The sequence below is a fragment of the Dama dama genome, chromosome 5 (genome assembly GCF_033118175.1).
Source record: "Dama dama isolate Ldn47 chromosome 5, ASM3311817v1, whole genome shotgun sequence".
NCBI lineage: Eukaryota > Metazoa > Chordata > Mammalia > Artiodactyla > Cervidae > Dama > Dama dama.
In genome coordinates, this window is record NC_083685.1 from 78,842,386 (window position 1) to 78,855,435 (window position 13,050).

Below are 13,050 nucleotides of genomic sequence, written 5' to 3' on the forward strand. Positions count from 1 at the left end.
GTTACCCCACTGGTGAGGTGGAGGGACTGCAGACTGGCGAGATTGGGTCTTTGGGTCTGAATGACCCTCCCAGGAGGCGTGGCACCTGCCCCTGCCTGGAGTTCCTCCACTGGTGCTTCAGTCTGCCACACCCCAAGCATCTTCTTTTTAAATGCAAAATTCTAGAGCAGGAGGAGCATACTACCTTCCTAACACCTCAGTTGCCAGGTAGGCAACCTGGAGCTCTCAAGTCCTGAGATTTCATTAGCAAAACATTTTCCCCCTAGTTTACCACTGCAAAATGGGAGGTATTAGGCCACCAGCGTCGAGCCTGCCAGCTTGGCCCATTGTTAGAGCTGAGTGGAATGCACGTTCTCATTCTGAGGTATGGAAGTTTGGTTCCACGGAAATGACAGCATGAAGCTGGGACGTCATGAAAGATTCCAGCCCAGTGTTATCAACAGGGGTTCAGGCCTCCCGTGTGCTAGCAACCTGCTGACCCTGTGGCCCAGCATGGACGTGGATTAGCCCTGCCTGCAGCAGAGCCCTGTCTTGAGGGCAGGGCTGATGGCTGGACAGAGACCTGGCAGCCTCATCAGAGGGGCAGCTGACACTCACTGAAGCTTACTTCCTGGCAGGCAGTCGTCTAGGCACTTTGCATCTATTAATCTCCAGTTAATAGCGTCAATCTTTTCCACAAATGGAGATAGCAAGGCACAGGAAGGTTAGGAGGCAGCCTGCCAGGAATCACTGAGCCAGCAGGTGGCTGGGCCGGGATTTGAACCCGGACAGGCTCCTTGTCTGCATGGCTGTCGGGCTAACCTGCCTCGCAGAGATGAGACTGGTTGCCCCTTCCTGCGTTGGCCACACTGGCTGTGTTGGGGAGGGAGCCCCTCTCCGCATTCCTGGCCACTGAGGGGATGGTCATCGGGGCAGTGGGGTGCTAGGGTGCCCACAGGCACTCTTGGACCAGGGGCTCTGCCACACTTGCCTGGCCCTCAGCTGTCACAAGGAGTCCCAAGCACCGCCAGAGCTGCCTAATTCCCTGCAGCCTTGCCCTGAACACCCACTGCCAGGGCAGCCCGAACCCACACCCCTCAAAAATAAAACAAGAGAGGTTTCTCCAGGAGGGAGCCTGCCGCAGGTGCCCGCTGACTCCCGGGACCTGGGGAGAGATGCTGAAAACAAGGTGGAGAGGATCTGCAAGGCTCCCTCCTCCTGTTCTGCCAGCTCCCGCAGGTCCAGCCCTGAGAGCTTCTGGTCCTGGGATCACTCCTGCCATCCTGGAGACAGGCTGCACTGCCTCGGGGCGGCTTAGCCCCGTGAGGGCCCCTGGCTGGAGCAGCCCCAGAGCCTCTCACACACACACACACACACCTGGGGACACACACACACACCCCTCTTTCCTGGATCTGTGCTCGCATGTCCCCTGCAAACCCCACCACCAGGAGAGCCACTGGCCTTGGAAATGGCATCAGGGGCTTAGCTGTTCTCAGCATGTTTGAGATGACCAGTGAGGCTGGGCAGCCTAACACAACAGGAGTGGTAGCAGGGAGCAGGAGAAGCGGGCCCAGAAGCCAGCCCCGCGCGGGGTGCAGGGACAGCAGCCTCCTCCCCGGGGCTTCCCAAGGAGGCCAGGCTGGGGCCGGTGCTGTGGCCCTGTGCTCTGAGGGCGCCTAGCTGTTCAGGGCACACCCCGTGGCTCTCCTTCCCTGCCCCCCGCCCCCTTCTCACACCTGTCACTCCGCTCAGCCCCGCTTTGATGCTTGAGATTAAATTCCAGCCCTCAGCAGTGTCTGCTGCGCAGTCTCCAGCAGGAACCTTTATCTGAGATTAAGGATAATGGATTTCCTTTCTTGGATAAGGTTTTTTTTTTCCTCCCTCTTTCTGTCAGACTTTCTGTCCGAAAAGCTCTCGACTTCAGAAAATAGACCTTTTGTTAAAGTCTTTTTATTGAGTCAACTCCCCTCCCCCAGGTCTGTCCCCTCTCCATTCCTCCCCCCCACCACCGTTCTTTTCATGCTTCCGCGGAAACCTGTTCCAAGCAGGCAGTGAGAGACTGCAAAAGCCTAAGGACCTTCCTCTGTGCCCACCCACTCCCTTCTCCCCCAGGGTCCCCCGAGTCCTGCTTGGAGCCTGCAGGGGAGCCCGATGTAGAGTTCCAACGGGGAGAAATAACTTGACTTCTCGCTTATTTTCCTTCAGCACTTTCCGCCAGCACCCACATCTCCAGAAATCTAGATCCTGCCCGGAAGAGATGGGGAGAGGACTTGGTGGGGGAGTCCCTTCCTTGGTCTCGGCAGGGGTCATTGCCGTGTACTTTTATTTCACCTGGATCTTTCTTTTTCCCCCTTCAACAGCCCTATTACCATATTTAAATGCAAGTATGTCTCTTTTCATTGGCATTTGCAGTAGCTTAGCCTGACGTTTCTAGTATAGCTCCTTCCCTTTTGAACTTCTCTCCTCCCCAGTAGTTCCGTGTAGCTAGGGCGATAGTCTTAGTGATTAGTGGGCTTCTAGTTCGCTGTGTTTGGGGGATGGCTCTCTCTCTCCTTTCTCTCCTCCCCTGCCCCCCACCCTCCACAGTGCATGTCCCCCCCCCACCCCCTCATCCTGTTAGCAGTTCCTTATCTGGAAGGCTCAATGGCCAATGCTGAGCTCCTCTGTTGGGCTGTTTGCTGCTGGCTTCTAGCACATCATTTAAAACCAGTCACGGGAAGTGGGTCTTGGGATCAGGCCCGTAAGTGTCTGCCTGGAGGCAGGCTATTCCATGCCTGGGGATGGGGGGTGTCTGTCCAGGCTTGGCTGTGTGTACACATGCTCATGGCCAAGAGAAGCCCTGGGGAGGGACTTGCCCTCCTCTTCCTTCACTGGGACCCTCTGCAGCCACACTAGGTCACCCTGTCCTGGAGTTTAGTCCCATTGCTGGGACAGCCTTGCTGCCTGGAGCGCTGTCAGATGAAGCACAAGGGCTTGGTCGAGACCCCGGAGACCCTTCAGTGCCCACTTGATCCAGTTGGTGGAGCTCAGACAGAAGAGCCAGATCTGAACCCCACAATGCGCCGTGGGAGCCACAGGGCTCTCCCCACGTGGGTCCCTGCCGCCCCACACTTCCTCCCCGAGCTGGGCGTCCAGGATGCTTCGCCCTAGGCCTGTGACCTTGCTGACACAGAGGTCTGCAGTTAAGACAGTGGGGCAGCTAGACTTGAACCGTCTCCTGGCCAAGGTGCCTGTGGGCCCAGAGGCCATGCCTGGGGCCTCCCGCCTGCAGCTCAGGGATAACCCCCGCCTGTGACCCTGCCCTCAGCTCTGGCCAAGCCCTGGGAGATCACCAGGGTACCAGTGTAGGGACACAGCTCGCCCTGCCCCCGAGAGACGTTCCTCCTAACTCTCTCCAGAGGATTCTGGTGTGCCTTCTAGAACCAGCTTCTGGGGTGACAGACGGGTGGGACTTAGACACACCTAGGGATGCTGGGCCTTCCAGAAGCCTGAGAGCCGCTGATCCGTGTCCCTCCTGAAGGCCCCTCCCCACCCCGTCTTCTCCATGGGGGTGGGGGCCTGAACATGGGACGCGTCTTTGGGGGACCCCAGCGGGCCCCCCTTCATCCCAGCTCCCCTCTCTCCGCCAGGCTTCCCGGCAGCGGCTTATGGACCGGTGGCGGCAGCAGCAGTGGCGGCGGCGCGAGGCTCAGGTAGGGAGGCGTGCGGGCCCGGCGGCTCCCAGGCATGCCCCGTGTGCAGGGACCGTGACGGCCCGGTTGGATCTGTGTGGCTGCGTCTGTCCCCCACTCTCACCACGGCCTGGAGGGGGGAGCCCCACGGTGGGGGGGGGCGGTGGGCGGGCAGTGGCAGGCCTGCAGGCCGCAGGGCCACGAGGACTCTGTCATGTAGATGAGAGAGGTGTACTTCTTCTGGACTTTGGACAGCCAGCCTCAGGGCCGCCCGTGGGCATCTCCCTCCCTGGCTTTTGCTGGTTCACAGGGCCCCCCTGCCTCGCGTCTCTGACCCAGACAGAGAAGCTCTAGGTTGTGAAGGGAGGCTCCGAGCCCATCCGCGTGTTCCTGCCCCCTCGACCCCTGCTGCACTCCACAGGTGGGCTTGCTGACCCGGCCAGACACCCCCACCCCCAGTCCCTGAGGGTCAGACGTGGGCCGAGCCTGGCCCCAGGGAGCAAAGCCATTCTTCCTGAAGCTACCGTACCATCCCAGGCCCACTTCTTAGCACAGACCCAGAACTCCGGGCACTCCAGCTGCAAGGGAACTGGGGCTTCTCCTCCCACGAGGCTGCCCAAGTCACTGGGTGTCCAAATCCCACCTCTGACAGGGTCTGGAAACCCCGGGGTGAGGCGGGAACCTCTCCCCGGCGGCCCTGTGGGCTCAGGCCAGAGCTGGGCCATCGCCCCTCGCCCCCAGACACTCTGCCTTCCTGAGCAGGCAGGGCTTCTGCTGAGCGCTGTGCCCCACGAGGTCTCCAGGCCTCCCCCAGCCGCCCAGCCCCCCAGAGGACCCCGCACCTCCTAGACCCAGGAGCCACGGTTGGTAGCTGTGTTCCCACACCCTGTGGCCAGGGAGCTGAAGAACCCAAGCAGGTTCAGTCTGATGTCACAGGGCTTGGAGGAGGGTGGGGCGGAGGGCGATGCTGGTGAGGGTACCACGAAACGGGCCATCGAAAGCCTAGAGGGCAAAGGCCGCAAAGACCCAAACCCTCACGGGTAAGAGACTGGCACAGTGAGGCCCTTTGGAAACGTCAGTAAAAATCCGTTCCATGCAAACTGGCACTGCCTCGAGCTACAAAGGACCCCCTCCCCTGAGCCGCCCACTGGGGGCTTGTTTGGAAGGGCTGGGGAATTCTCGGGGCTGCTGAGGGCCAGTTAGCCAGAGCGTTGGGCCTGCGCGCCGGGCACCTTTCCTTGGCTGCCCCCTGCCCAGCCAGCCTCCAGAGCCCCCCCGGCCCGTGGGCCAGGGCCCCTTGGTCCCCCTGCCCTGGGAGCGGGTTGCCCAGCTGCCTCCTGGCTCCTGTTCCATTTGGCTTTTTAACTTGAGCACTTTTTGGTACCAGTATAAACAAGCCTCTGTCCTGCCTGTGCCTGGGAGGAGGGACGACTAAAGGAAACGAGATTTTTTATGCTATTGGTGGATGTCTCCTCCGCTCAGTCTCTCTCTTACTGTAACTTGGATTATGAAACTAAACTTTAACCCAGAATTAACCCTGCCTCTCTCCCTGCCCCCCTTCTCCTTGACTTCATGGCAAGTTTAAAGGGCAGCATGGGGTTCTCTGTGAGTCTGAAAGTGGTCTCCCCATGGCCTCTGCCCCGCTCTGCCACCCCCGCCCTCTCGCAGACCCCCAGAGCCAGGCAGGAGTCCCACCCCGTCCCCGCTAACTCCTAACGCCAAAGGTCAGCGCCATCTCCAGCCACACCTTTTTTTTTTTTTTCCAGGATCAGTGCTGTTTTATTTGTAGCCATTTCCATAGGGAGCCAGGTCTCCCACAGGCCATTCTAGGTCAGCCATGCTCATCACCACACTGTTAGTGAATTCTATTCAGGAGTGTGCTCCCAGACCCCCTGCCCACAGCAGCCTGGGTTAGTTACTGCAAGGGGCAAACCCTCAACTTGCAGGCTTGGCCAGGAAGCTGCAGGGCACCCGTCACTGCTGCCCGGGTGCCCGAGGGCGATGACCAGGCTGTGTCGACCAAAGCCAGAGCTGTTACTGGGCTGTAAGACATGTGCCCACATGTGGACAGGGTAGCCCGGCCCCCCTCCCACTGAACCCCTTTGGACCTGGAGCAGGGTTACACAGCTGGGGAAGGAAGATCTCTGCCTGCCGCTCCATTAGTGCAGTTTGACCCGTAAAGACGCTCCTCTCCCCTCCGCCCCCCGCCCTTTCCCTCTGGAACATGGTCTGGACGCCAGGTCTGGCAGGATGGCCCATTGCTGACCTCTCATCGTGGCCCCTGGCATTGTGACAGAGGTGTGAGGGCTGCACAGTCTGTGTGCATTGCCCCGGGCCAGCGGGGGCTCCCGGAGGGCTGACCGTCCGCCTCTCCCTTCCTGTGCTCCCGCAGCCCTGCCGCACTCACCCCAGCTCCTCCCCAGGCGAGAAGGGTGTTCCTTCCGCCCGCACCCCCACCACGAGCAAGCGCCTGTTGGAGGGCATCACGAGCGCGCTGCCTTCGCTGGCAGGGAAGGGTGGGCTCAGGGAGTCTGCGCAGTGCCGCCCCTAGCCGGGTCCCACGCCGCACCCGGCTGGGAGCTCCCAGCAGAGGGGCGCGGGGCCTCTGCGCCCCAGGGGTGCCCAGGCTTGGCTGTGAGGGGGCAGGCCGACTGTGGAAGGCCCTCTTTTCACTTTCGCTTTTGTCTAGCTCCACCGTTTTGTGTGGTTTTCCCCTTCCTCGTGATGACACGCAGGGAGCTTCCCGAGCGGAAGCGCCTGCGGAGGGCCATGGGTGGGGCACAGCTTTGGATTCGCTCAGCTTGGCGACTGCCTCTGTCAGGGTCCGGTTCCCGGGTCGGGAGCCCTGCGCCCGGGCCAGCCGGCTCCTCCCGGCCAGCCCGTCCCGGCCCTGAGGTGGGTGGGCCCGGTGACCCCCCGGGAGGTCCCGGGGACTCCTAGATGACTTCACTATCAGTGTCACTTTTCTGTTACCTTCACCCGGAAGTTTGACACGTCATCTTTTCTTGTGCTCAGTAGAGACTTTGTTTATTTTGATCGTATCCATTCAGTTCCAGTGGTCCCATCATGCGCCCCCCCCCCCAAAAAAAAAACCCCTAAGTCCAAATTGGCAAAGGACTCCACTGACAGGTGAGGGAAATGGGTCAGATTTCCAGACTATTTGATTTCTGGGTGTTATCTCAGGTGGGTCTGTGTATCAGTCTTAGAGCTTCCGGCCCCCCCAACCCCGGCCTGGCCCCAGCCCACCCCCCCCCCCACCCTCCCCAAGCCAGGACCCCTTACTGCGCTTTACACTTGCCAGCTTTGTTCCCATCTAGTGACATGAGCTCCTGATGGTGGTGAGTGTGAGAGTCACGTTTCTGTTGTCTTTTCTCTTGCTTGGTTGGGGCTGCGGTGAGAGTGTCTCTGAGGCATACTTTCCCGCCTCTCTTACACTAGGATCTGCACACCTCCTCTCAAACACTCTTCTGAGCACGCTCAGCGGGAAGGTTTGTCCACACTATTAATCCTCTCTCAGTGTCCAGCTTCCTGTTAGTACCAGCTGGTTTGCATGTTTTTGCTTGTTCAGATGAAACAGTTCAAGAAACAAACTCATATCCAACTCTCGAGAAATGTCTTTTTTTGTACACTTTCGTTTTCGATTTTTTTTTTTATTATTAGTTACGACTCCAAAACACCTGTTGTCCAGTAAAACATTTCACACCCCCTGCCTGTTCTTAGACTGTATGTTTCTGTGGGACTGAACTAAATGCATGCACTGTAGTAGATGTCCTGGTAGCCGTAGCCGTAGTTGTAGAACATGCATTGTTGAGTTGATATTACAGGGCCTCGGACGGCTCGGCACAGCCCGACTGTCTGCAGGATAGCGTGGGGGCCAGGGAGAGAAGGGGCTCCATATTTCCAATGTTGCCGAAGGGCTTGGATCCATGTTCTCGCCATCCGCCACCACCACCTCCCCTCACACTCCCTGTTCCCCCAGTCCGGAACTGGGTCACCACCCTCAGCTGTAACCTTCCCAACCGAGATCTCTCTCGATCGTGTCCAACTGTAGCGAACGAGGATAGAATCCAGGTTGCAAGAAGTCTTAGGGTTCTTCCTTGTTCTTGTCTTCCTCATGGTTCTTGGACAGATCAGGTCTTTTCTTACTTGGACAGATCTAACAGCTGGGCTCCTCCAAGCCCTCTACTCTTATTAGAGTCCTTTCCCAGCTCACCTTCAAGGATACAGGTTGCTGTGACAGTCCTGTCTGCGTGGCTAGAGAGGAAATGAAATATGGTAGGGAAAGGGATTCAGACCTTGAGATCCTCGGTCTGCAGAAGGAGGGGGGTGGTACTTTTGGTCCTGGTGAAGGTTGGCATTTGTCCTTCTGGTTGGTGAAGGGAGAAGGGGGTACAGGGCAGGTGGGGTGAGAGAGGTAACGTTCCTGGTTTGGAGATTATTGGCACAGCTTCATGAGGAGGGGAGGGAGGGAACCAGTACTATCCAAAGAGGAGGCCATAGTTTGCCTCCATCTCCCCAGGAAGACGTCCCAGTCCTGCAGCCTCTGCCTTGGGCTCAGCGCGTGTGCAGTCAGCCAGCTCCAAGCAGTGTGTCCCCTCCATTTGTGGTGACGAGTCATAAGGCAGAACAGAGGTCTCTTGGAGCTTTGGGAGATGACCCTAACCTTTGTAAGTTGATGGAAGCAGTAGCTGCCACCCAGGACCCGCTCCGAAAGCCAGGCTGATTGGTGGCTCTGACACAACACTGCAGGCCACAGAGGTGGGCTGAACCTTCGGGGTGCAAGTCACCTAGTATCAGGGGAGACAGAGCCCCAAAGTCACAGAGCCCAGGAAGTCCCCAAAACAGTGTGAAGTGAAAATGCAAAATGGTAGCCTGTGGAGTGTGGCCCGGTGCAGGGTGGAGGGGTGGACCAGCATTGAATGTGAGCAGGCGGGTAGTCCAGATTGAGGGCCCCAAGGGGCCCGAGACCCGGGAAGGGAGATCTGGGAGGAGCCAGCCTTCTGGCCCAGGCTTCATGGGGGTAAACATGGGCCAGGGCAGAGAGGAATGGCTGGAGCTGGCAGGCTTCGGGGCTGCCGATGCTGCAGACTGACCCAGAATGGGGAGCAGGAGAAGAGGGTGGGGACAGAAGGAAGAGAGAGCAGAGAAGTCACCCCCCCTTGTCCCCCCACCCCCACCTAAAGCCTGGGTCTGGCTCTGCTGGGAAAATGGCTTTGCTGCCCTGCAGCTGGACATCCTGAGTTTGCGTTCTAGGAGGTCAGGTGAGCGAGAGTAACATGCAAGTCTGGGGATAGAATAAATAGTTGACGTTGAACCATAAAATGAACTCTTTGGGGAGGAGAGTAGGTCCCAGGCCTGCCCTGATTTTATCTTGGGATATTCTTCCACGTCCCCAGTGGACTCCTCTGCCTCCTATGCGTTAGGGGCCGAGGGTGTTCTCACACGCCTCCAGCTGCTGGCAGGATCTGGGTTTTGTGTGCGCCAGATGCAGCATGAGCCTCAGGGTTCCATGGTGTTGCTTTCAACAAGCCTGTTTCGAAGGTTTGCTTTTTGCAGGCATCAGGGCAGGTAAAGGCACGTGACACTTCTTGCCTTCAGTGGTCTGAGCATCTAGATCCCTTCCCAAGAAAGCCCTTATTTCCCATGATGTGTTGTTTCCTGCACTGTCAGCTCCTTTTTAAAAGGGAAAATGGACCTTTATTTTTGAAGGTGGCTTTCCTGGGCCTCCGTCAGCAGGATCCAACCTCCAGGAAGCGGGCTGTGGGGGCTTTGCACTGCAGGCATCTCTCCTTCCCCGCCCAGCCTGCCTCGTGCTAGCAGCAAGCATCCTCTGGGGGTTGTGACCTCAAGATGGCCCATCTGTGGGGAGGGTCATGGGGCCACCCTCTCTCTGGAACAGAGCCAGTGCCTAGGAAAGGGGGAGAGAATCTGGGACCTGTTAGGACCAGCTGCTGCAGCCAGCCAGACTTCCTCGCAAGACCTTCCCTGAACATTCGTCTCCCGGTCACTGCCTTGTGCTCTGGGCACCAGGCCCTCGTTTCTCAGTTCGTCATTAACAATCTCCATTTCTGGAGAGCCAGGACTCTGCCCATAAGGGGTCCAGCATTGGATTTCAGTAACCCTGGTGAATTTATAATAATGTGCAGAGCTGCCCGCCTCTAACCTCAGCTTCATTCATTTTCCAAGGGCTTTCAGACCAACTCTGTTGAGGATAAAATAATTCAGCTGTAATCAATAATTTTGTAATAGAAATACCATGCACTTGATAAATCAACTCAGGAGCAATTAGTGACTAGCCTCGAAGCCCAGATCTAAGAATAAGTTAATCCTAAAGTGAATGGAGTGGGAGCATGTTAATGGTATTTTAAATTAGCAGAATTATTTTCAGCGGGTGACACACCCGTGCCGCCCCCCTGAGCTGGTTGACCCCCTCCCACGCTGGCTCGGGAGGAGGGGTGGGAAGAATGATGCCCCTGAGCACTCAGTAACAGTACATAGAGCCCAATGGACGGCGGCTAAGGAACCCCCTCCTGGTACTCTGGGTTGAGTGATGGAGGCACTGCAGGGTCTGGGGAGCCCTGAAAGTTGGTGAACCCATGTGCTGGTGAGAAGAATCGATGGAGCACCTGCCCGGGTGCAGCATGGTTCCCGGTGCTCCTGCAGAGCTTAGACCGCCACGTCTATACCACAGCCACCCCGTCACGTGGGCAGGAAAGTGGAAGATTCTGGCTCAGTTTTACACGTTTGCTTTTATGAGAAAGCTGGGCTGCAGAATGGTTCCGTGACTTATCCAAGGTCACACAGCTGGTTACCTGGTTAGCGAAGCTTTGGTCAAGGGTAGAGAACCCTGAACTTGAACCCAGGTCTTTGGCTGCCTTTAAGCAGCCCTGTGGAGGAACTGTGTTTGTTCATGAAGGACTCATCTGCCGCCTGAACACCCTGTGCCTGCAGGAATGTCCTGGGAAAGGCCCACAGCCTCGGCTGCCAGCTCTGTGTCAGGACCTCATGGTCCAACCTTTCAGATGTAGATTTCAGAACCAGACCCCTGGCACATCTGCCGTGGATTTAAATCGGCAGATATTTATTAAGTGTTTAACAGCAGTAATTATTATTATATGTGACAGGCATCATCCTGGGCCTTGATTCAAGGTGCTTTGAGCTATCTCAGAAAGCCCGGCTCTGAGCAGTTAAATATTATAGAGGATTTATTGGCTGACATCCTGGAAGCTCCGTGGAAGAATGAGCTTCATGTGTGGACTGTTCAAGGCTCATTCTCTGCAGTTGTCTTACTTTTGCCCTCCCTCTCCTTTCAATACTGTCTTTTTGTTGGGTTTCTGTGATAGCAACGTGATAGCCACAGTTTCCTGCTTCATAGTATCGTCCCGGTCTAGAAGAGGGAGTCAAGTGGTCCCGATTTCTAGCAAAAGTAGAACTTTGTGCTGTTTGGCTAAGACCTGGGTTACATGAACCAATCAATGAGGGTGGGATCCAGACCCTCTGAAGAGCTCTGACACAGTACAAGAAGGGTGGATTTCCACAGGGAAACCCAGGCGCTGATAAACGGGGGCACACGAGAATGATGCTGGAGAGACAAGCGGCGGATGCCCTTTGCAGCCCTGGAAGCTCCTAGATGAATACAGGGCACAGCCTCTGCCCTAGAGGCTCTTCCAGCCTAGCCCGGAGACTAGCGTGTGCTTATAATATGATGCTTAAGCCCAGAAAAGAAGGAGCACAGAGGAAGTGATTAGCTTTGGGGGGAAGGCAAGGAAGGTTTTACAGGGCAGTGAGTGTCCCTACTTTTGAAGGACAAATGGGAGTTCCCCAGGGAGCCTAGGGAAAGCAGCTTGTGCATAGCCGCCAGAACAGCAGAGTGTTTCTGAAGTCCTGCAAACCCTTGGCTCTGGCTGGAAAGTGCTAACGAGCCCAGATTCACCTGGGTAACTGGGAGCCTCAGCAAGGCCTGTAACCAAGAAGTGACATCAGATTTCTATGCTAGACAAGCCTGCGAGCAGGGTGGATTAGAGAGATGAGACAGGAAGCAAAAGGGCAAGTGACAAACCGTGAAATTGTAAACACTCCATACATGTTCATATATAGGGCCAATAAGAGATGCGGTGGGCGTTTCACTCTTACCATTAGCTGATTAACTCCAAGCTCAGTATCATGCTGACGGGGGGACAGTGGGAGGCTGCCTAATGGGAAGTGGGGGTATAGGTGGATTCAGGCTAGAGTCTGGGAGAGGGAGACCTTGAAAGCCAGATTGCTATAGTCATATTTGTGGGAGAGAGGAGTTCATAGTCTTTATGGCAGTGGGGCTCACTAAGGACAGAACCAACAAAGGGAGACCAACCAACACAGCCTGACGCCTGGTCCCTGGGGCTGTGCTCTGTGACCTGGGGGAAGGGGAGGAGAGCAAGGCAGACCCTGCAGAGATTCTCCTGGGCTTCTGCCAACAAGTTCCTGTTCATCCCCTGCGTAGGACCTCTGCTTCCTGTTTCTGTGTCCTCCTGGCAGCCTCTGCCCCCGTCCTTTCTGCCAGCCCATTTCCCTCTGTCCTCATCTTTGCTCCCTCTGTTCAGATCTGCTTCAGAACAGCAGAAAACCACACCTGATTATCCTTCTCTGGGGTGCCCTCCTCGATGAAAGGCAGAATTTTGAGTCTTCAGAAGGTGTTTTGCATGTTGTCTCAGAGGGGTGCCTGCCTTCTCCTACCACATCAACTCTCCAAGGAGGCAGTCAGCCTCGTTCTCAGTGTAGATGAGTAATTACCATGCAATTAGAGAAAGCAGAAAACAAAGGGGCCTTTTGTTCCTGGATGCTCATTAATAAATAAAAAGGTCTCCCCCTCCCATCCTGGGATCCTGCACCATGGGATTTGGGCAAATTATGCTTTTCAACAGCTGTGATTGGCTGTTGGATGAGAGAGCCATTCTAGATCTATCAGGATGAGTGGAGCCACAATGCAGTCAGCTCTATGGCATGGACAGGAGAGTCATCTCAAAATTCAAATCCACCTGAGAGGTCTCTTAAGGGAGGATATCTTGCAGGTGGTTGGCAGAATGCTAGAGACACTTCCCAGCCCATTTTAATAAAATATAGGTAATAATAATAACTCACATTTATTATGAATTAGTCATGTACTATGCTAAGTCCACCACCCTTATCCCATTTAATTCTCATAGGCCTATGAAATGGGTGCTGTCATTCCCATTTCCATTTTTAAGGCTTAAAAACTGTGTCTTAGCACCAGTGAGGTGGCAGAGACAGGATTTGAGCCTAGGTCTGCCTCATCAGACCTGTGCTCTGGACCAGTGTAGCACCCGTGGTACCAGTCCTGCCATAACTGCAAAGCACTGTGCCTTTGAAACATACAAAAACCAATCCCCACTGTTGCCATCCA

The 13,050-nt window shown here is 56.2% G+C and overlaps 1 protein-coding gene across 7 annotated transcripts in view; it reads left to right on the forward strand.

Moving 5' to 3' along the window:
• MSI2 (musashi RNA binding protein 2) overlaps nucleotides 1-13,050 on the forward strand; it is a 401,974-nt gene that overhangs the window by 369,242 nt on the left and 19,682 nt on the right. For 6 of the 7 annotated variants that reach the window (XM_061142598.1, XM_061142599.1, XM_061142601.1 and 3 more), the window contains one exon: nucleotides 3,609-3,671. The exons of the other annotated variant lie outside the window; for it this stretch is intronic. In XM_061142598.1, coding sequence (XP_060998581.1) covers nucleotides 3,609-3,671 — 63 coding nt within the window. The remainder of the gene's footprint in view (nucleotides 1-3,608; nucleotides 3,672-13,050) is intronic. 7 annotated transcript variants of the gene reach the window in all.